Here is a 23964-nt window from a genome sequence, read left to right as displayed (position 1 = left end):
TTCCCTACGCAGCATTGAGAAAGGCCATAGGTGATCAAACAGTTCAAATATGCATTCAATTCACATGTGCAACCGAAACATTGTTTCTAAAGTCAATCAGGTACAAAAGTTGCCAACTAAGAGCAATGTGGAAATGCAGTGCTTCATACTGCACATGTGTGAAGTGTTTGTCTTTATGTCTGGTACCTACAGAGAAAGCAGACGTCATCCCAGGCCCTGTGACCCACGAGATAGTGACAGCCGAGCCTCCCTATGTGTTGATTAAATGGAACTCACCTCGCTCCCCTAACGGCCTCATCATCCTGTATGAGGTGTTCTACAGGAAGGTTGGAGACTCAGAGGTCAGTATCAACCATCACTGAACTTTTAGAGAGTGAGGATTCGGGAAGAAGTCAGGGGAAGGAGGTTTGCTAAAGTGAAGGAGACAGGAGAGAGGATTCGGCAGAAATGATCTTGATGTACTTGATAGGAAAGAGAAATACGGAGCTTAAAGAGCAGACAGGTGCATAAGAAAACATGGATGAAGGTAAGAAGAAACGCAGAGAGAACCGGGGAAGATCTGGGTAGACTCTGGGGAGTGGAGGCAGGCAGGAAAGGTTTGCTGTATACACTCAAATTCTGTCTGTTCTTTATATGGAGAGAGGAACAAAGGAAATATTTGTTTACAAACTCCCAATGCTTCCACTGTGTGTTTGCATATTATTATTATTTCTGTGTGTTTGTGCGCAGACGTGCTCGTCTGTGACAGTGCGATTCTGTAAGTGTTGTTGTTGTTTACTTGCTGTAAATGTGAGAATTCAGCTCTCATTGCTATTCATTGCTGCACTGCCTGACCCTAGGAGCCAGTAGCAGCTCTGTTACCATAGTGACAGAGGCAGGGAGGAAGACTCTAATGCAGTGGCAGGGATGGACTGGCATCTCAGACGACATCTCCTGCACTGCATTGAAAACACACCACTCACTAACAGCTAACCCTGCAGCTGAAACAAACTGATCTGGATTCTTTTAAACTGACATTTAGAGCATGTCAGAGGTTCAAATTAATTATTTGGTTTAGTGGTGGCATATGGCTAAAGACTTAACACGTGCTTTTTATGCAGACCTCTGACTATGACTGACTAACTAGTCTACATGCTAAGAGTTGTGAATATTCGAACACAGTTTAACAGGTTGTGCAAGTGTTATTTCTAGGGCTGTCAAAGTTAACGCGATAATTACGCGTTAATGCAAATTAGTTTTTTATCGTGCTCAAATGTTTTCTCTTTTTTTTTCAGGATCACACAGCTTGTGTGTCACGGCCGGCCTACGTCAAGTCAGGTGGCGCGAAGCTTTCGCTTGTGCAACCTGGAAACTACAGCGTGAGGGTCCGCGCCACCTCCTTGGCAGGAAACGGCTCTTTTACAGAAACCACTTACTTCTTCATGCCCAATCGTAAGACCAGAGGCTATATGTCTGACTTAACTCAACTCGCATGGCATGCATTATTCACATGAATCTGGAAGTTCATAAACTGCTTACAGTACATAATAATATTAATAACCAAGGCCTATTTCAGCTGGTTTACACATTATTATTCTTTAATGCAGATCTGTCTTTCATACCCTGCAATCTTCCACGTGAACTGACCACTGACTTCTGTGTTTATTACAGCGGATCCAGGTTTAATCTGGATTGTGATGGGTCCAGTCATCTGCTTTATCCTGCTGCTGTTCGTGGGAGGTGGAGTCTTTGTGATCTTCAAGAAGAGGTAAGATCTATGACATGCTGCCCATCAGGATGATGAACCTATGGTGGGATTTGAAGAAGAGGGTGTTCAGTTTGAATACTTTGAGCCTAGTAGCTATCAGGAGTGTGTGACAGGACACAGACAGACTCTGCGGGAAGGTCCAGACAGACTGGGGAAAATGCACATCTTATAATAGTTTTTAGCATCTCAGATGATTTCTGTGGTCATGTTACAGGCAAACAGAAGGCCCGACAGGACCTCTTATCGCCTCCTCAAACCCTGAGTACATCAGCACCAACGATGGTAAGAGAGCATCATAACATAACTACTAAGATTGGGAAGGAACACACGTTGTGCTTTTCCTGTATGTAAAAAGAGAAGTGGCACCTTGTGATGATTGTGAATGGTTCACTTGATGGAAATGGTGATTTGTGTCTTGTTTTGTGTAGTGTATGTTCCTGATGAGTGGGAGGTGCCCAGGGAGAAGATCAATGTGTTCAAAGAGCTGGGTCAGGGCTCCTTCGGCATGGTGTACGAGGGGATCGCCAAGGACATCGTCAAAGGAGACCCGGATACACGCGTCGCCGTCAAGACGGTCAACGAATCGGCGAGCCTGCGCGAGAGGATCGAGTTTCTCAATGAAGCCTCGGTCATGAAGGCTTTCAGCTGTCACCACGTGGTATGTTTCCTCTCACAGCCTCATTACTGACTAACAGGCACACTGGAGCAGCTACAGTATCCATACACTTGTGAATTACAGTATATTACAGCTTTCCATCAATGTTGTTGGAACCAGCATGAACACGTATGACTCATAGAATCATGACTCGCTTGTTGTGTTGATGCTGCCATATTGGCACACAGTTTGACTCCAAAAACAAATGTTCACACTTTGTGCATACCAATATTATTTCATTAAACAGCCTACTAAGCACCAATTAAACTGCCATATGTTGTGCTGTCAGCTGTAAAAATCAGGTTGAGATGTATGGGGGGATGTTTTTATTCTTTACAATGAAGAAGATGAAGTATAATGTATAGATGTGTTATCTTGTCTGCCTGGTTAACAGCAGGAATGTGTCTCTTATTTTATTTAATTATAAGGTTAAATTACAAAGTTTGCCCTCTACTTTGAGGGTTTGAACATCCACATTGGAGCAGTGAGGGAATTGTCATTTTTATATGTATTTCCTCATATCTAAGTGACCAAAGCTCTTTATTGGAGTCGTTATATATAAAATATAAATGAGAAAAAAAAAACTTCAATATCCTAACCTCCCAACTAGTGATGAGGTGCTAGTTCAGGACTCTAGCCAGGCAATGTAAAGGTAAATATTGTTTAGTTCAGGGTTTCTCAAACATTTTTATCCCCTTACAGGGGAGAACACTTTCCAAGGACCCCCTCATAATCATAACACCGATTAAGCATAATATATTAGTATAGCCATCTGGAGATTTGCACTTTTTATTGATGCAGCACAATTTTATAATTTATAGCAAATTATTTCGCGGATAGAGTGCCCCACTTTGAGAATCACTGGTTTAGTTCACATGAGTATGACCATGTGTGTTTTTCTTTATTTTCCTCTATGTAGGTCCGTCTGTTAGGCGTGGTGTCCAAAGGTCAGCCCACCTTGGTAGTTATGGAGCTGATGACCCACGGTGACCTGAAGAGCTACCTGCGTGGTCTCAGGCCGGATTCTGAGGTACGTAACACAGAAATCCCATCCCGACAGCTAAATGATGCTTCGTTCTGATATTTAAGCACGTCACTGACTGACTTTATAACTGTCTTTTGTGTGTTTTTTTTCGTAGCACAACCCCACAGGCCGCTCACCGCCTACGCTGAAGGAGATGATCCAGATGGCGGCAGAAATTTCAGACGGCATGGCCTACCTCAACGCCAAGAAGTTTGTCCACAGAGACCTGGCAGCCAGGAACTGCATGGTGGCAGAGGACTTCACTGTCAAGATCGGAGGTACTGTTGCTGCTTATGTTTGTTTTGTTTTGTTCCTATTGCAATTGCAGTTCATCTCCGTTAGTTCTGTGTTTTGGTTGAATTGAATCATGTTTTAATGTGGGCTTACAGTTATGGTGTACTGAGCTCCCTCTCATCTCTCCCTCTCTCTCTCGTAGACTTTGGTATGACCCGAGACATCTATGAGACTGACTACTACCGCAAAGGAGGGAAGGGCCTGCTTCCTGTCAGGTGGATGGCTCCGGAGTCTCTGAAGGACGGAGTCTTCACTGCCCACTCTGACTGCTGGTAAGTCACACCTCTGTAGTTGTTGTACAGTCCTTGCAACCCTGATTACATTACCGGTGCCTCTGGATCACATGTGGTTATATGTGCAGGTCATTTGGCGTCGTGCTGTGGGAGATCAGTACGCTAGCAGAGCAACCCTACCAGGGTTTATCCAACGAACAGGTTCTCAAGTTTGTCATGGATGGAGAATTCCTGGACCGGCCGGATAACTGCCCCGAGAGGATGTGAGTAAATACAGACACGCAATCACCTCGGGGCACCTTCGCTCACTTGGTCCTTTAACTTTATCTAGTATCTTAGATGGAAGGTTTCCTCTTGATGACTTCTTCTTTTTGTTGGGGACATCATTATAATTCTGATAATACTTTATATGGTAAAACTGATCTGTTAAGCACACGTTGTTTACATGCACACTAATATTCCCCTATTATTCCGAATAAGACAATATTCCAAATTTGATACGGTTCATGTAAACAGCATATTAAGTTTACATATTCGGAATTTGGCCTTATTCCGTATGGAGTTTTTTTCTAATTAAGACATGTGGGATATGCCAATATTATTCAGGTTTTAGGAGCATTCTTTGGACATGTATACAGCGCATTCAGAATATGAGGTGAGGTCTCAATTGGGGTTTTTAAGGCAGTTTGCAACACACTGCCTCACGGCCTCATGCTTGTTTGTGTCCAGCTTTGTGTGTTGTACACAAACCAACTAGCCGACAGTTTGCACAGATGCATGCCGAAAAGAAAAGCCCACATTTGTGGTCGGAACGAGAAACACACCTGCTTTTATACATTATGAAATACTTGGCTATCAACAGGTATTTGGATATGTGCAAATATTGAAACGTCGACCGAGGTATGTGTTAAAGAGTTAAAGCTTTGTGTCTCTTTATCCCCTTCCCCAGGCACAGCCTAATGCAGATGTGTTGGCAGTACAACCCCAAGATGCGTCCGCTGTTCGCCGAGATCATCGAGATGCTGCGGGAGGAACTGCACCCGTCTTTCCAGGATTGCTCCTTCTTCTACAGCGAGGAGAACAAAGTCCCCGAGACGGAGGACTACGACCTGGATCTGGACAACATGGAGAGCATCCCACTGGACCCGTCTTCATACTCCCATAGAGAGGAGAGCTTAGGCAGGGACAGCGGGCCCTCGGTGGCCCTCAGGGGGAACTATGAGGAGCATGTCCCCTACACACACATGAACGGTGGCAAGAAAAATGGACGAATCTTATCGTTGCCCAGATCCAGCCCTTCCTAACATTTCCTGTTTCCTAAAAGAACTTGTTTAACCTCCCCCCCCCCATCCTTCTTTCTCTTCCAGTCCACTTTTTTCTGTGTCTTTCATGTTCCTCTCATCATTTTCTAATGATTTTCTTATTCTTGGAGAAGCCCTTCAAAAAAAAAGACACAGATCTCAGGACTTTTATTTTCTTCCTCAGGCTGCCGCACACAGGCAAGCAAGGGATGCAAACTCTTTTTTATCTTCCTCCACAACACATCGGACTTTCTATTACCGTATTACTATTGTTTTTCACTATTGCCACGTTTCCAGGACTCCTTGTGATGGAAACAGAGAAAAAAACAAAACTGTGAACACAACAAACCTTAGACAACCAAGAAAGCTGCTTACGCTCAACCTCCTCAAGACTTGTCCCTCCTTTTCTGCATTTCCACATTTCTGTGCTTTGTTTTTTTTTTCTCTCCAAGTGAAATCTTGTTACTCAGATAGTGGCCTTTTTTTATGTGGCCTATAAACAAAGAGAAGTGTCTATCAGCGCTTAAACTAATTTCCTTTTGAACAATGACTTAATCAGTTTGGAACGGTGGGATGACTTTCAAAGACTTGATCCTAGAACAAACATCTATTCCTAGAGGAATGTTTTCTTTTTGTTTTTATTTTTATTTTGGTTCTGCAGAATTCCAAACTACACACAGATTCATCGGGTGTTTGGTGAATAGTTTTAATTTATTTGCTTTTATTGTTCTTCTCTTTTCCTCTTCTCTTTCTCAGTTTTATTTCTGTGTCCTCACTATATGGCTGAAGGATATTTAAACAGTTAAGAATTGGACAAAAGAGTTCCTCAGACTGACCAATAGCTGCTGCTTTGATATATTTTAGTGGGTATAGAAATATATAAATATATATAATATATATAGTATATATGGAATATTGGTATTTATGTGCCAATATTTCATATATAATATATGACATATTGATGTTTTTGTATATAGTTCATATTTGTAATATTTTTCATCAGAAGCTTTGCTAGTATTTTGTTTTGCCAGGTTTTTTCTTTCTGGGTTTTTTTAATTTCCTTATTTTTATAGCCCCAGAAATCACACTAATCTACCATCAGTGCTCTCTGTGTCTTAGGCCTCCAGTCCCCCTTTGAGTACTCTCTGTCCGTGTGGATGGGAAAAGGAGAAAGCCCCGAAATATTGTCAACTCACTGCATAATTTTTTTTATAAACCGTGTTTCCACTGAGAGCTGAGGAGGCAACTTTACTACGATGGAAAAAAAACAACAACGAAATAACCAAAAAAAGAAAGCTTTATAAAAGGGGAATGAGGTCTTTCTAGGTGGAAGTGCACCTGATGCGTGTTTGTCTCTGTGTCTGCTGTCTCTCTCTGGTCGGGTCACGCTGGAGCTGAGCTCTGTATGTATTTGTTATCGCAGGTTTATTACGTCTTTCAGGTGGTTGTGCTGGTTGTCTAAGTCGACTGTCAGTCATGTTAGAGAGTGAGGAGAACTCGTCCTCTTTCCTGGTGATTGTACTTCCTTATCTCGGCCAAGGAGGGTTGAAAGAGGAGATGTCACGCGTCGTGTCATTGGGGTGCCACACATGCTCAGTAAACCCTGGTCTGCACTTGCAATTCTTTGGGCTTCGAAGCTTCGGTTAGAAACATTTGAAGGTTTTTGAAGCTGTGCCGCTGCCGCACTACTGTACACACAACAAGCTGCGATATCCGTCTGAGAATAACTAATAATAATGAATGTTGAATATGAATAATGTTTCATGGGCCATTTTGTGATTTATACATTATGATTACATACTTATGTATTAAACAAAAGTATTCAAATACTGATTTGGAGTTCGATTACCATGGCAACGGTCAAAGCTTCGAAGCATGCAAGTCAGCCCTACTGCAATTATTGAAAACATCTTTAATAAAAGACCAAAATCAAATGCTTTCTATTTGAAAACATTCTATTGTTTATCGGCCGCCATCCATTCGAGCGTAACCCAAAAAGTTCTGTCAGGCCGAGCGCACCCAAACAGCACCTGAGCGGACAGCATCCCTTTATTCTTGTAACCCTCCAACACCACAGCTCCAGTTACACTGTGCATGTGTCATACCCAATAGCTCAAGACCGTGTCCCAGCCTCTTTCAATAGCCTGGATGTTGGCATAGCAGTGATGGCTTTTCAGTTAACTTGTGTGTCGGCGCTGCTTGGATCAGGGAAGGGTGGGAATTAACACCAGCTCTCAGCTGAATGCAGGTGAAGTGGAACGATGAGGCCCTTTTTGTCTGACCAGAAATAATCTCCCTCATAATTTAAATCAGAGAGCAGTAGCATTCCCATCTGACCTGGGAGCTGTCTCAGTTCAGGAGCTCAGTGTTTTAGATGGAAGGTTCTATTAAATTCACACATTTACATGTTTTGCTCTGCACCACACACACACACACACCTCCTGCGCACTCTCCCTCCTCAGTAATTCTGAGGCTTCCCATTGGCTGCTGAACTCACTGCTCAAAAAATCAGGCTGTTGGAAATTTCCACGTTTTGTGGTCGAGGGGCTGGAGAGAAATACGGAAAGTTCCAACTGTGTTCAGAGTCCACAGCAGGTAGTGGAGAGAGGGGCAGTCTCTCTATCTTTCTGAGTGTGTGAGTGATTGTTAATCCTATTATTCTCTCTGCTATCACACGCAGTCAGGACACGGTGTGCAGCAGCTATTTCACTCAGGTCTGACATTCCAGGATTTAGTTGGAACTGCTCGTTCCCTCGTCGCCTGTTTTGCCAGCCTGCTGGCAGACTGATACCATCACCACACCCCGTCAGATTCAGAGCACGCACATGAAAGACTTTCCTTCTTAATAATCGAATATCTGAAGATTTTGTCCCTCCTGCCAGGAATCAAAAACATTCCTGTCAACCGTACCCTTACACGAAGCTACAGAAAAGCTGCTGACCCTTCATTAAGATCACCTTCATTCGGAGAGTTTCACTACAGATCCTCTGTAAACGCTCCTCTCTCGCTCTCTAACCACAGCAGTCGATGACTTTTGTTTTCTTTCTGGATACACAGACCAGTGTGGTTGCCAATCTAGCCGAACAGCATTCAGCACTTATAGTATAGCCAAAGTGTTGGCAGCTTTCTGTCAACAATGAGAACCCACAGAGTCAGAGAAAGCAGAGAAGCTGCCTCCATATTTTACCAGTGCCTTCTCAAACCCAGAGCCACGTCCAGGCTAGTTATATCGGCTAGTAACACACACAACCACACACACACACACACACACACACACACACATACACACCCACATACACACACACACACACAGGCCTCTGTGCTCTCTCTGTAGTTCTTCTCATGAGGCAGGAGAGGCAGAGGAATCAAAGCTGCATCTACATCTTGTCTTTGTAGGGTTACAACTTTGTTCTTTGCTGGAAGAGAAGAAGAAGTCTTCGGGGCAGTTTTTTTCTTTTATTTTGTATTTTTCAGCTTGTTGCCAGCGTTAAGGTTTGAACACTAATGTTCACCTAGTGCTTCAGCGGTGACACTGTGGATCGGCCAGAGTCTGTGCTGTTGTGCACTCAGAGGCGCCCGAGGTTATGATGTAGATTTTAGCTAATTATTCTGAGGAGTTACAATCTTGGGCTTTTGTACTTTGTAAATAATCTGTGACATAGTTTGGAAAATAAAAGCAGAAAAAAAAGATATATAAAAAAAAAAAAAATCTGATGCCCGTGCGTACATGACAGAAAAATGGTGGACCTTAGCTGTGTCGCAATCCCACACTATGTACTAATACTAAATCCTTATCTTAATAGTACACTGTTTTGGCAGTCTTTGTATACACTACAGTTAGAATTAGTATGTAGTATGGAAGTGGGACGTAGCTCGCGTCTCCACCTTGACCTTGGTTGCTTATCTTGTGGTGGTGTTCACACGCATATGCAATTTTTAATTAAGATGGTGCCCATATCTTTGAAATACCAGATATTTATTTTATTATGATCATTGTCATTGTATAAGAAGAACACAGTTAGCTTTTTAGTCGAGCGTTTTTAAGGTGTTTGAGAGTGGAGCGATGTAAAAGCCTAGTTTGTTTATTGTACAGGTGGAGTAGCTGATGGTGAGCAGCAGGAGTGCTAGTTAGTTAGTTAGTTAGTTAGTTAGTTAGTAAGTAAGTAATTGTTGTCGTCTTTGTGTTTGGCCAGAGTCTACCTCAGTGCATATGGAGGAATCAGTCTAAAGAGCCTAAATCATCCCCGTCAGTCTCTCAATAGCCCATCATTTCAAATAATATCACTTTATTGTACATTACCAACACTGCTGATGAATTCCTTTCCCCTGTGGCGTATTAAACCCCTCTGCCTCCTTGTTTTCTCAGTTTTCTTCTTGTGTCCCGGGGGAAGCTGTCATCGACCCCTGCAGTATGTGGATATTGTTGGGGGCGTCAAATGTTTCTGTTTTTAAATGTCTTGATTTACAAGATATACAACTAATATCCCTCTCCTTTTTTTCTTTTTTTTTACCCCTACCACTAATTAAATGTGGAACATCAGGCAGTAATTTGGCTTTATGGACAGTCTATCCTTTTCATTGTTGCTACAGTTAGTAAAATAACCCACAGGAGGCTTCCCCCCGGGCGCTGGAAGAAGCAGCGTAGCTTTATTGTGTGTATTCCCCTTTTCCATTTACACCAATCCTCTGGACTGTATGTAGTAGCGGCTCTACTGCTTTCTGGGGATGTGACATTAGCATGAGTCTCTTGGCTGTGAATGCATATCTGTGATCACCCACATGCAGCCAAGGCTGACCGAGCTCAGCCCTGGATGCTCATGCTTTTTTTAAAAAAAAAAAAAAATCACATCTAGACTAAACCTGTTGTCTGGCAGAAAGCCCTGCTCTTCTTCTACTCGTCTCTTTGTGGTCAAATCCCACGTCTCCTCCAGTCGTTTATTTGTCTGTTTTCTCTGTTCTGATTTTTGTTTTGTATGTATATTTTTTCTACTGTGAATATCAAGAGATAACCTTTATTTTGTGTCAATGCCATGAATTGGGTCTGTTTTGGCTGATCAGGACGCTGACGTCTGGGCTGGTTAAAACGTTTTAAAGAGGAGGACCCCCCCCCTCTGCAAAGGAAAAAAAAAGCTTGACTGGGACAATCCTGTGTGCCATAAGAACTATTAACAGACATGAAATCTAGATTGTAACTTTTCGTCTCAGGGAGGCGGCCTGATGCTTTGTGGCTGGAGGATAAAGAGGACGAGGAGGAAGAAGAGCTACCTACCTACCTTTTATCTACTCTGACTGAAGCGCAAGTTCCTCAGCATCCTTGCAAAAACAGCAAAATGGAGATGATAAGTCCAAGGACAAGTTTTCAACAACAAAAACCCAAACAACCCTTTTCATAAATCTGAGATCCTTCTGCCCCTTCGAAGATAATCAGGAATCCTCCTCTCTCTCTGGCGTGATGTGGTTTGGACTGCCCTCTAGCGGTTGGATGGGAGCGTTGCAGGTCAGGGGTGGCGAAGCAAACAGGGCCCCGACCCATAGTGCCTTGCTCAGACTAACGGCCTACCTGACCTCCTCCCAGCCAGTCCACTACCCTCAGAGCAGAAACGTGTCTCCACCAATCACTAAAGAGGATTTCCCACCTCCAAACATGAAATGAAATGATGTTTTTATGCATTCTGTTTTCTTTAGTTGTAACTGCAGAGAAAAACGTTCTCACTGCTTAGTGGGGAAATACTGTAATTTGGATTTTATGACTTGTGTCTCTACTCTGCTGAGCTCTGGCTTGCTTTGTGCATGGAAAAAGAATTATCTCTACCAGCGGATAATTTGATGCTTACTGATTTCGCTTCTCGTCATCAGTCTGTTTCGACAGCAACGCCCCAAAGCACATGCAAAAAACCCATGATTAGCCACAAGTGATTGCATTACAATTAGGGATTTTCCATTTGAAATGCATTCAATTGTTCCATGATTTTCAAAAATGAGAAAAATGAACTGATTAATAAGCTTTTAACTGTAAATATCAGCAGATCTCTTTGGCCCCCCGAATATGAAAGCACTTGATTTTTAGGGAAGTTTAGGTTTGTTTTGTTGAACTCTGATGACCTGAACAGAGCATGGTTGGACAGAGCATGCTAGTAACACAGCGCAGGGTGAGAACAAAGCATTGTATGTATTATTGTTTTGTTTTAAAGAAAAGAAAAAAGTATTACATTTTAGAGATGTTGATTTCTATTTTTTTTAGCCAAAGTATGGAGGGCAAATACAATTACTTTTTCTGACTGTAAACTTTTACTACTCTTGTACATTATGAATTTAACATTGTTATCAATGTGTATATAACTTTTTTCTAAATTTAAAAAGATAGATTTTTTGTTTTGTTTTGTTTTCATGACACAACCCACTACACAGAAAAGAGCAGAGTCAAGTCTGTCAATGTATTTAACAGGAGCAGCACAACTCCAGTCTGAGGGCTTACCCCTGTGTACCGACACATAAATAGTACGTGGCCTGAAACGTTTCGCAGTGAACCCTGCGCTTAATCCAGATGCATGTTCTGAATGTTGTCATGCATTTCAACCACCCCACCCAACCACAGCAGCATGTCACCCATAAAGCCTTTCTTGTGTCACACAATATGTCACCTATCACAGATGTTGTTGTATGAAATTGTTTCTGACAAGAGACGTGTGCTTAGTTTGCAAATGTGTTTGTTTTTTTTGTATGTGAAAAACTGGAAAAGACCACTGCACATCCTTTTGAAGAAGAGGAAACAACATGAGTGATAAAATCCTGAATAAGCTAAAAAAAAAAAAAAAGAAAAAAAGAAATAAGAGAAAAATTTACTGTTGGTTCAAAAAAACCATACATCTGTAAGTTTAGACTGTAAAGCTGGAGGTGTTATAGGAATAGTTAGACATTTTGGGAAATTCACTTATTTGCTTTCTTGCCGAGAGTTAGATGAGAAGATTGATAGCATCCGGTAAGCGTTAGATTAGCACAAAAAATAGAAACCGAGGGAAACAACTAGCCTGGCTCTATCAAACAGTAACAAAATCTGTCTACCAGCACCTTTAAATCTCACCAATTAACACATTATATCTCGTTTATTTAATCTGAACAAAAACCAAAGTGTAAAAAATTTGCCGATTTACAGGGTTTATATGTGCTGGACCAATTATTGGCTGGGAGCAGCAACTTCCTGGACTTACCAATGGTTGCCTTGCAACGAGTCCTGACCAATTGCCCGGCACGCTAACCCCGTTAAAAATGATTTTTCCAAACTGGTCTGTTCTGCTGGATGTAGCCTTTATATGTAACAGATATGAGAGTCTCATTTAACTCTCTGCCAGTAAGTGAACACGCATATTTCCCAAAATGTCAGAACTATTCTCTTTAAGGAGGCTCAGCATAAACACCTTCAGCTATGAATGAATTAAGTACTGTCTGTCAGTAGTGTTAGGATGAACTGTTCATATTTGTGTTATTGATTAGGGAGAGAGACGCATTGTTTAAAGATGGACAGTGTGGGAGTTGGGGGAGGGGGGGAGTGGGGTGGCGTTGCAGGTGTGGTGACCCTGTTTGTTAGACGACAAATCTGAGGAAAAGCAGCCTCTTCTTTAGTTTAATCTGTCGGTCCAGTGGTCTGCTCCAGTTTACACACCAATCCCTTATATTTATCTCTATCCTGTTCCCTGTGCTGTACGTTGTTTAAATCAATGGAGTTGTGTCTGTGTTGTCCTCTGTTGAAGTCTTTACCACGGCTTTCTTTGTCTCTGATCGCTGCTCCTCCTCCTCCTCCTCCTTCAAGTCTTTCTCTCCTCAGTGCACATAGGTGGTCCCCGGAATGCTGTGTGTAGTCTTGCAGGATACCTCTTTATTAATGTCATTTATTGCCGATGAATATGCTGATGTATTAATTTTGGGATATGTTGTGTATACATTATGTTGAGACATCGGTGCGTATGCAGACAGCAGGTGTATATGTGTGTTTGTACAGTCCAAAAAAAACCCGCAACCCACAGAGATCGCTTCATCCCTCACACTGGATCCAAATGTGCCATTATCTTTATGTATCACAGATATCAACATATTGAACACACACACACACACACACACTCACACAGACAGAAATACATGCATATTGTACAGGATCAAAAATGTGCCATGACTAAATGAACGCTTGACAATTTATTTTTTCTATGTTTTCAAAGGAGAGCCAAGTAGTGACATGTACAGAAAATGTTGCAATGATATGAAAATAAAATCTTGCTGTGTGTAAATTATTCAACAATTAACTGTTTATATTAAAATTATGAATAAAATTATTGGAGAATATGTGTCTTCTCGTGGTTCTTAACTATGGACTGAGGCAGGTAGCGAGAGAAATCTCACCTTTTAGCCATATTTCAAGTAAACTTCAATTCCGACACAAGGGTCCATATCAACCATATATACAATCATAACTGATTATTATCACTTCACTGATGAAGACTGAGATGCAGTTGAAAGCTCTGGAAAAACAGATACTAAATTTTTGGCTCCTGTGGAGGAAAGCAACAAAGTAGATGTTCCCAAGTATTGTTTAGGGTTAGGCTTAGGGTCATGGATGTATAAAGTGAACGGTTAGGCGTTGATCTTGAATAGTTAAAGGTCCCATATTGTAAAAAGTAAGATTTTCATGTCTTTTATATTATAAAGCAGATTTAAGAGCATTATAAATACTGTGAAAGTATCGAAACGCTCAATATACAGAGAAATACAAACAGCCCGTATTCAAAAATTGTGCGTTTGAAACAAGCCGTTGGGATTTCTGTCTATTTGTGATGTCACAAATATACAATATTTAGACCATTACATGGTTTTAAACGTAAAAATATGTCAACTAAATGTGTCCCAATTTATTCCTGGTTGCAGTGTGTGTTAATGACATCAGCTGACAGGAAGTAAACATGGACCCAAACTGTTGCCTAGCAACGCAATTCTGTTGCAATTCTGTTGAAATGCGCTAAAACGGAGCATTTCTGACAGAGGGTAAATACAGGTATATTCAGGCAGACGGTATGAGGAAAATAAAGGTTTTTTTTAACATTAATGCATGTAAACATGTTCTAGTAGAAACACAAAATACAAGTATGAACCTGAAAATGAGCACGATATGGGACCTTTAATATAGGATAGGTCGTCGGGCATCAAGTCTCGCGAGAGTTTTTGCAAGTTTTTGTCAGATTTCGCAATTTGCTCTTTACCTTCTAGACAGACCCCCTGTCTGTCTGTCTGTCTGTCTGTCTGTCTACCTGCCCTCCTGCGTGCACTCTGCCCGTGCACTCATTGCGCAGAGTGAGTCAGACTCCTCCACAAGCTGCTGGCCTGTCAGCTGTGGTACTAACAATAGCCATGTTTGTTGTTTACGTTCATTATTATATGTTTATGTTCATTATGATAATTGTGGGGGAGTGGCTTTGGAGGGACTGTCAGTGTTGCAGAGCGACTTTCTTGCTAAATTTAGAAACTTTTGGAGCTGGCTAGTGCTGCTATTTCATTGGGAAAAAGTTGGCAACACTGGGCTCTGTTTCAGTTTCTGTTTGATCATTTTTTTTAAATCACGTGTGCTCTTGCTAGTTTCTCAACATTACTGACCCATGCATCTGTCATAATACTCCAAATTATAGGCCTATAATATATAAAAGTATGATAGGGGTCATTTGGCCACCATAGCCATAATGAGTACTTTTACTTTTGGTAAATTTTTGCTGGTAATGCTTTATACATGCAAGCATGGGTAATGCTTAAGTACAACTTTTAAAAGGAGTATTTTTTAAATGTGGTATTGCTACTTTTACTTAGCTCTGTCTAAACATCTTCCATCACATGTTACACACTTTTAACTTTGCTTTTGTTGTTTGGGATTCATGTTCTTTTCCTCCAGCTTTATTGTCCACTCACACCTCACTAACAAGTTCAGCCATAAACCTCCTGCTGTTGAAATGATCAGATCACATGACTTTAGTGCCTTGCTCACAGGCAGTGGTGTAGTGGAGGGTATATGCAGGTATAATAGGTATACCCACCTCTTTTCCTGTGGTGTACAGTATACCCACCTATCAGCCAAAAAGCCATATATAGGAGCGTATACCCACTTCCCTATCTCAGTAAACTACCCATGTACCTAGTAGTACACCCACCTCATCAACGACCACTGACTTCACCATTGCTCATGGGCATCTCGACAGTAGTTGAGAGAGAAAGTTAGTGTTCCTTCTTCACACTTCTTTGCCTTCTTTGCTTTTTCTCAGTGAGTCAAAGATTCAAAGCTGCTCCCCGTCATTTTAATTCTCTTACATTATATAACGATGCAATTGCAAAAGAAAGAATGACATAAACTTCAAACTTGACCATTTTAATCAGAATGCAATATATCTATATATTTGTATATTTATTAACAATTGCATTTCTTGCCGAATCACTGTGACTGACCATTTTAAATTACACCCCACCTAGTCATCAAATTTGTCAAATTTGATATATTTACTGCATTGTTATTGTTGTTATTATATATATCTTGTTCTAATTGTTTGTTATCACTATTATGTAGTCATATTATTTATTTATATTAATCTTGTCTCTAGGTGGAGGCTTCAGATAAGCCCAGTGGGTCTTTTGCCTCTTCCTGCACTTTATATTATTCTTTTTTGTTTGTTTGTTATGTTGTGTAGTCTTACATTGTGCAAAATAAATAAGCAATAAACAGAAAATAAATGATTCCTTCATGCATTATCAGCCCATACCCTCCTCACTGCTTGTGAATTGTATTTCAGGGGAAGACATCCGACCTGGCAGCTAATTCATGTGAACCTCGGCATTCATTCACACGCTGAGATCTCAAAGTAAAGGATGGTGGTACAGCGTGCGTCGAGGTGCGTCTCTGATGAAGACGTGCTCTGACTGAAACCACTACAAACGCAGCGAGTTCCTCCTAACCCAGTTTCTCAGGGCTGTGCAGGGGGAGCATAATGCTGCAAGACATGAAGATGCACAACACGAGAATAGAGATAAGACTGATGTAAGTCATGAGATAAAACTACAACTCAATGATGGGTGTATGTGTGCACTGAATGAGGTCAGAACAAGTGTTTATTGTCAATAGGTCACTCATTGTCAACACTTAAGAGTATCATGCTATCGTGCTGTGCTACCATCGAGCGCGTGAGCTGCCCGCAACACATTTTAAAGCAGCAGCGATGTATGAAACTACATGTGGGCCATTCAGCAGCACTTTGTTCTCAACTGCACATACTGAGTAAAAGAGGAAGCAGTGTTGAGATCCTCTGGCAGTCAGTGTGAGGGCGAGCCTGACATACGCACAGTCAGACTTCAGGGACTATAAAACACCTTTTCTCCTCTCTTCTGCCCTGTTTAGGTGAATAAAGAGGGCTTACACGCTGCCATCTGTCCTATCTTCAAATGTAAGTAGAGTTTATGTTGCTTTTTCTGAGTTGTAAATGTGATCTGCACACAAGAGCCCAGTTCCTTACTTGCATTTGTCTATGCATTGTTTGAAATGTGAGGTATTTTTCTGCAGTATAGTGTTCTGCTTTAGCACATTTCTACTTGCCTTCTCAGTGCCAGTGTTCTGTGGGAAAGTAAGAAGACTTTTCCACTTGATGTGCAGTGAGCTGAACTTGACAGTCATCCGTAGTTACACTTGCGCAAATTAAGAAGCACAATGGTTGCAACAATTGTCAGGCTCTGTGTCCAGTAGCTGCAGCAGTTAGAGATATACTCTCCTCTCTCTCCTGTTTGGTGATCAGTCCTCTTGACAGTTTCTTTTAGCTCTTTTAAATGACCTCTTGCTTTACTTCTTCCCAGAAGATGTAGGGGTTCGTGACTCAGAGTAAGAAAAGAACAGACTGCCTGCATCATTGCCTTATACTTTCATTGCGTATACTTCCTTCTCTTTTTCTGCTTCTGACTTATTTCCCTAAAACAATGGCATCTTTAAACTGGTCTGGAGCGGTAAAACATGCTCAACAAACTCATTTTATGAGTGTTGAATGCAATCTTAAACACACATTACGTCCCTTTACTACACCTTTGCTCACTGCTGTGTCACCCCAAACACCCTTTTCTGATCTCCTCCTTGGTCATCTTCAAGATTTGCCTTAACTTTTTATCAGAAACTAGGAGACGCAACACAACGCATAATTATAACCTGTATAAGTGGAGTTACTCAAAAAAAGGAGCTGTTGTTTTCTATAACCTCCACCTGCTCCTGATGATGGTCTTAAAGTAAAAACCGAAAGCTTGAAACCTCTTTGGAGTCTTTTACACTGTATCATAGAGAATTAAAAAATTTCAACAGATCCAAAACACTTTTCACACCCACATTTCTCTTCCCACTGTCACATTTTTTTTTCGTCCTCCACTCTTTGGGGAGGTAATCCCCAACCAGCAGCTCAGTGTTCCTTGCCTTGGACTCTCTCCCTCTCTTTCTCGACTCCCCTCCCTCCCTCCGTCCCTCCTCTCCCCTCCTGCCCTCTCTCCTCCTCTCGCTGGGTGCCAGAGCTCCAGTGTGAGCGAGCTCCAGTTCCAGCTGTCCTTTCCCACTGTGCTGCTCGTATGGCGGACTCTCCTCTTAACAACTCCTGGCCCTCCTTCTCCAAACTCTGGATGAAGCGATGGTCCTTCAAGAGAGGTACTGGTTGCACATTTAGGTTACACTTCAGGTGTTTTTTTGGTTTGTTGGACAGCACAGAGGAAACATTGTTAGGTGGTACAACTGGAGAGAGAGAAGAAGAGGTCGTCATCCAGTAGAGGTTGTGGACTGGATGCGACCTCAGGAGGATGTGTCGGTCGTTGTTTACCATTTTGACATGTTTGAGGTGTGGTGAGTGACAGTTGCTGTGAATCAGTTAAATGAGTCATTTCTAACCCTGGTGCATTGTTTAAGCTGTGAGAACAAATGTCACCATGCATCTATAATTGAGGAGAAACCATTGATTTGATTTTGTTTGGCGATACTGCGACAGTACCTGTGGAGTTAACAGCTTAAATTAAGTTTTTTTTAAACGATGTTTGGTGTAGCATTGGTGTGATTTTACAGTTTTCTATGTAAGTCCAATAAGAAAGCCAGAGTTCACTGAAAATAGTGGAGTTTTATACACACTACAGATACAACAACTCCTCTTTCTCTGTTCATCCTTCTCTATAACACACAGAGCTTGATTTATTTCATGCTGTCCGTTCCCATGCTGTTATCTTCAGAGGAATATGATGTTTTTTTTTATGACATTAAGAAGCCGTGTACTGTAGGACGCTTCCATTTTGCTTCAGCTGTGGCGTCTGTGTAGCTCGGCACTTTGAAACTGTAGTCGGACGAATTTCTGATCAAAGAGGATCTGTGAGATGACAGTTGTTTTGATGTGTGGCTCAACCTCAGATCTAACAGCCTCTGTGTTCTGTTTTTCACCTGCGCACAACATCTGTCACACACAGACACACACTTGTACACCAGTCCGTGAATCATCCAGGCGCTGAATGGTCACCGTGACCTTAATCCAAACACTTTATTTGAAGTATTTAATAATATATTTATGTTAGTTGTGTTAATATGTTTGTCTCATCAGAATGATCTTAACGATACATAACAAGGTGTTTATTGTACTAGTGTCTCTGTTGAAAACACATCTGTACACTTTTTCTAAATCTATGTGCTTTGTCATAAAGTCATCATGCACATTGTAAATAATCAACTGACCGTATCATATGATGCCAGAGTTCCTCTTGTGATTGTCATGTAGTTTTGCAAACAGATGTACAGTAGGTTTTGTGGTGAAAATCATTTCCTTCTTGTCACATTTGCGCAAAAATGTCTTCTGTTTCACAAACAGGATTTCACACCGTGGCACACAAATCTATCATTTACAGAATTCTGTAGACACTTACTTATTATATAAAATTACAGTATTTCTATAGATTTAAAGTTGTGTTTACTTTGTTAGAATCGCTGTTCTTCAGTTTTAACAAAATACTTAACGGTTTACTCATTTTTAGGAATAAAATAAGAAACTCTTGCACCACTAGAGAATTAATTAGTATTAATTTTGTCACAAGAGCAGTTCCTAAAAACATGGTTTTACTTTAAAAAAACAAAAAAACAACTGAAGTTACATAAATTCAGTAAAATAGTTGATCTATTGTAAGGTGTTTTTCAAGCCAAGTCAATTTTACTTATATAGCCCAAAATCAAAACTTTGTCTCAGAGGACAATCTGTGCAACATATGCATTCCCAGGGCGTGAAATACCGACGCTTTGTGACGGCTGCCGGCGTTCGATACCGCACAAGGCACCTTTTCGCGGCACCAGGCTGTCCATTAACTACAATGTAAACCTATCTGTGGCAACAGTAAACAAGTGCTGGTGACGTAGCAAAAGGAGACTCACTGGGCGGGCGGGAGGGGAGGTGGATGGGTTCAACAAACACAAGGCTTTCATCCAGGAGACTCCTGTTTGTGTCGTATGCGTTACATTTCACTTTCATGTTATAATCAGTTCGTTCATGTCCTGTGTTCACGTCAAGTCACATTTTCACTGTAAAAAACATCGTCATTTTAAGCCCAATCATGTAGATTTTTCCTAAACTTAACTAAGTGGTTTTGTTTAATTCACAACATTAAGCATGTGTTTACTGCAACGGAAAAGTGGCGCAGAGGGGTCTGACAAAGTGTCAGTATGTGATGAGTTGAGATGACAACGTGTTGACATGACAGCCTCTGTCCTTAGACCTTCGATTTGAATAAGGAAAGAGTCCACAAAAAACATTTAACAGAGTAGACAGAAGTTACAGTTGTGAAATTACAATGTAGAGAAAAAAGGAACAACATTAAACAGATAAATAGAAGTAATATAAAGCACATGAAGTATTATATTGCGTAAACTTTAAGTGTCATAATTGAAAGAGTTTTAGGCGTGGTGTTGATGTAATTTAGTGATTTATTAGTTGATAATAGCCATTCGTTTTAGTAGCAGACCACCCTTTGTTATGTGGAGCCAAACTATGGGAAGAACAGCTGACTATGACAGTGCCAAACACACACACACACACACACACCTGAGCACGCACTCACACACACACTGATGTTTCATCCTTGTGTGATGTATTACCAGATATGAGAGGCCAACCATAAAAGGCTACACTACGAGACAGCATCAAGCAACCGCTGCAGTGTCTGTACCGAGCGTCTGAGTTTACACTTAACACGAGTGGGATTTGGATGCAAACAAATTCTCCCTCCGGCGGGGACACTGCCATCCCCGCAGCCTCGGGGAGTGATTTAGTAATATAGAAAATAGATGTGCAGTGGGTCTGTCTGTGTGTTTATGTGAGAGCATCTCTGAGGAGGGGAGTGTGGATGCTGCTGGTTTATTGCAGGACTTGGTACAGGACTCAGAGTGTGGCCGGTCTGCGTTTGATCTCACTGCACAAGTACTGTACATGAGGTCGAGGAGTGACTGGCACACAAAACAATCTTCACACACACAGACAGTCTAATTAAAAGAATCACAAATATTATTAGAAGTATCTGCAAGAAATGTTGTGAAGTGGAATGAATGTCTCTAACTTCACGTTGTGTTGTAGTCTGTCTCATAAATAAAAATGCAGGTCTGCTGATACCTTCTAGATGTCAATTTCATATAACTCACAGTGGTGAGTATGATAACCTCTGATGGTTTTAAGGTAGTGGCAGCAACCTGAGCATAGAGGATATGTCCATGATCCAATGTACTGTAGATAACCGTAGCATAAAGGATTATATAATATCTTTTTGGGGTTTTACAGCTACTCTGATTAATATCTTTATAGTAACAACATATCAAATCACTATCACTAGCATTTTAGCATCCTTTAGCCCGTAAATTTACTGTTCAGTATCACCGCTCTCATGGACTTTGTTTCCAGCAACTGTAGGGAGCTGTTTTTAGCAGTGTTGTAGTCCTCGAGATCAGTCTTGGTCCTTGAGGGTCTTTTTAAAGGTTTCGGTCTCGGAATCGACTGCATTTTTACTCAGTCTTGTCTCGGCCTCAGACAAAGAGGACTCTGGATTTTTTATTTCACGACCGCTCAAGACCACAATTGCAGGGATATCACTAAGTTGTATATATATATATTTGGCAATAAAAGAGGTGACTGAAAAGGAATCTTCATTTGTTTTCGGTGGGTGTTTTTATGATGGTTGAACTTTCAGATTCATTTGAGGAGTGCCTCTGCTTTGCATGTTCCACATTTTATCGTGTGTCATTCAGTTTGGGACTCCCACTGGTCTGGTCTCGATCTTGACTCGGTCTCGCTCTGCCTTGGTCTTGGTCTTGACTTGGTCTCAACCCCTCAAAGTCTTGGTCTTGTCTCGGTCTCGATACACTCTGGTCTTGATCACGACTTGGTCTCGGTTTAGGTGGTCTTGACTATAACACTGTTTTTTAGCAAAAAATGTCTGATAAACCCACTGTATGCTAACCTGCTCAGCACCAAACAACACACTGACATGGTTACCGACTATCTGTTGAACATAGTGGAGCATTTAGCAGCTGAAAAGCAAAATATGCCTCTCAGGAGTTGGTGAAGACCAAACCAGAGCCAAAAGAAGAGTGAATATTGAACATTCGTGAGGTTGACAGAAACACGACTAAGCTAATGTTGCTCAATTGGCTTGCGAGAAAAATATGGTGCACCTTCGCAAAGGTAGTTCTCAAGCCATGGGTGGAGATACTCTGATGGGGGGTGGTATATTCTGATGAGCATGTATGTGACATAGGAAGGGGAGCCAAATCTCAATGGCGTGTTGAACACACATGTTTTCTGATTTAGCCCAAAAAAACTGACTGGGTTGTCTTATTTCCCAGGTAATAGGTTGGTAGACACTCCAGATACCCAAATGTATGTGCACAAGCACTGAAAAAGTGAGTTTTTCATGATATGTCCCCTTTAATGTTTGCTCCTAGCATGTTTCTGTTTCTGTTTTATAGTTCAGAGAGTAAGAGCATCTCTTTCATCATTCCTTCATTACTGAAATCACAGACGTAACATGTATAGCATTAGCGGCAGCAGAATACCTGTTTATACTGGTCATCGTGGTAAATCAGAAAATGAACGTTCACAGGGGAACAGAAACAGGGGAGAACCTATTCAAGGAGAATTGAGTGAGTGCCTGACTGTGGAGCCAGGTGGGCTTAGATTTAAGGCTCGGGTTCACAGGAGGCGTCCCTTATGAAATGAGGCTTATGTAACCTGTCGTAGCTGCGGCTCTCCCCTCCTCAGATGGGCATGGTGTGGCTGAAACCCTAACAGTGAACAGGACATACTCAGACGCCTTAACAGACCTTTCAGACACCACGAGACACTGACACGTTTGTTTTTCATTAATGCAAAATGTAAAAAGAATTTATAATTACACACTTTTTACCTCAAATATGTGATACCAAGCTCCATATTTGCCTCTGTACTGTACATCTCCTTCATATAGCATGTTATTAACTATAGTACATTACATTATTTACCACAGGCAAGCAGCTTCTCGGGCCACTGAGAGCTCAGTGAGGGAATAATCTCCAGCTCTCCACCACTGACATGGAGACTAATGCTGGCTCACCAAGCAGTTTGCAGTGATGAAAGTGGTTTTGTGGCATCATGTGAATCCAGGAATCTGTTTATGCAATGGAAATGTAAAGGAGCTTTCAGTGAGAGGATGGAGCAAGCGGCTGTAACTGAGCTTGTCTTCCATCATACACACTGAAATTGATTACGCAGGTGTTGCGCAGCTGTTGCAATCAGCCACGTCTTCCTTTCTTTGTGTTCTTCTTCTCCTGTTGAAGTTATTGTTAAATGTTTATAACTCTTTTCTGTTATCTTTCAGCATCAGAGTGCAAGCCATGTAGTCAGCCCTGTGGGCCTCCCAGTGCCCAGCTCAGTGTCCAGCCTCATGCTGCCAGCAGGACAGAATCCTCCTCATCACTATCCCCCGCCTCCATTGCTGAGGATGTCTTCTTTGGTAGCACCATTAAAGACCCGGTAAAGCTCTTTATTCTTGGTTTAGATCTTTTTTATTTTCAATTTTGTTTCCCTTCCCTTTTAGTGGCATGGCTGTTGGGATGGCAATGTCTGTCAGATATCAACTATAGCTATGGTTCCCAACTAGTGGGGTCCCGATCCCCACTAGGGGTCGCCAAAGCTTCACGGGGGGTCGCGAGGCCTTCTTGATTTTAAAGACAACCTTTTTTAAAAGTATACAGTTGGCCTATATCTCAGAATTTCATTCATTTCTGTGAAGAAAACTAAGTGAAATTGATATTTTAATAGTTTGAATTATTATTTAAGATTTAGCAGGACAAAGGTTAAGACCTGAACACAAGTTATATTCACAGAGCCTTCCCTCTCTGCTAAACAGCCCTGTCCTGCATTAGAAAAGTATGCAGTTTAAACAACCAAAGTGCTAATAGAACAATGGCCAAGCACCAGGGAGAAAAAAACACTGCATTTGTCAAAAAAGAAGCCTATTAAGTAGAAAAAAAAAGTATTTAAAACACACACAATACAGACAAAGAGTTCCTAAAAACAACAGGAAAATTCATCTCTGATGTAGTATTCACAGGAAATAATCTGATCAAAATTCATCCAAATCGCTCGTTTTACACAAACTTCCTGCTGTTATTGTGTTCA

General features: G+C 41.4%; 2 protein-coding genes across 4 annotated transcripts in view; both read left to right on the top strand.

Annotated features, from left to right (window-relative positions):
* Positions 1 to 7156, top strand: part of insrb (insulin receptor b) — a 91658-nt gene extending 84502 nt beyond the window's left edge. The window contains exons 14-23 of one of the 2 annotated variants that reach the window (XM_037769509.1): positions 193 to 341; positions 1275 to 1431; positions 1651 to 1747; positions 1962 to 2029; positions 2176 to 2405; positions 3322 to 3432; positions 3542 to 3704; positions 3863 to 3992; positions 4082 to 4216; positions 4903 to 7156. In XM_037769509.1, the coding sequence (XP_037625437.1) occupies positions 193 to 341; positions 1275 to 1431; positions 1651 to 1747; positions 1962 to 2029; positions 2176 to 2405; positions 3322 to 3432; positions 3542 to 3704; positions 3863 to 3992; positions 4082 to 4216; positions 4903 to 5257 (1595 nt within the window). In that variant the 3' untranslated portion in view covers positions 5258 to 7156. The remainder of the gene's footprint in view (positions 1 to 192; positions 342 to 1274; positions 1432 to 1650; positions 1748 to 1961; positions 2030 to 2175; positions 2406 to 3321; positions 3433 to 3541; positions 3705 to 3862; positions 3993 to 4081; positions 4217 to 4902) is intronic. The other variant, XM_037769510.1, reaches the window with a different exon arrangement.
* Positions 7157 to 17854: 10698 nt separating this feature from the next.
* The window catches only part of arhgef18b (rho/rac guanine nucleotide exchange factor (GEF) 18b), a 50477-nt gene continuing 44367 nt past the window's right edge, over positions 17855 to 23964 (top strand). For both annotated transcript variants that reach the window (XM_037769508.1, XM_037769507.1), the window contains exons 1-2: positions 17855 to 17945; positions 23162 to 23316. In XM_037769508.1, coding sequence (XP_037625436.1) covers positions 17870 to 17945; positions 23162 to 23316 — 231 coding nt within the window. In that variant the 5' untranslated portion in view covers positions 17855 to 17869. The remainder of the gene's footprint in view (positions 17946 to 23161; positions 23317 to 23964) is intronic.

The sequence above is a fragment of the Sebastes umbrosus genome, chromosome 5 (assembly GCF_015220745.1).
Source record: "Sebastes umbrosus isolate fSebUmb1 chromosome 5, fSebUmb1.pri, whole genome shotgun sequence".
NCBI lineage: Eukaryota > Metazoa > Chordata > Actinopteri > Perciformes > Sebastidae > Sebastes > Sebastes umbrosus.
The sequence above is the reverse complement of the archived record's forward strand: the minus strand, read 5'-3'. Positions and strand labels throughout refer to the sequence as shown.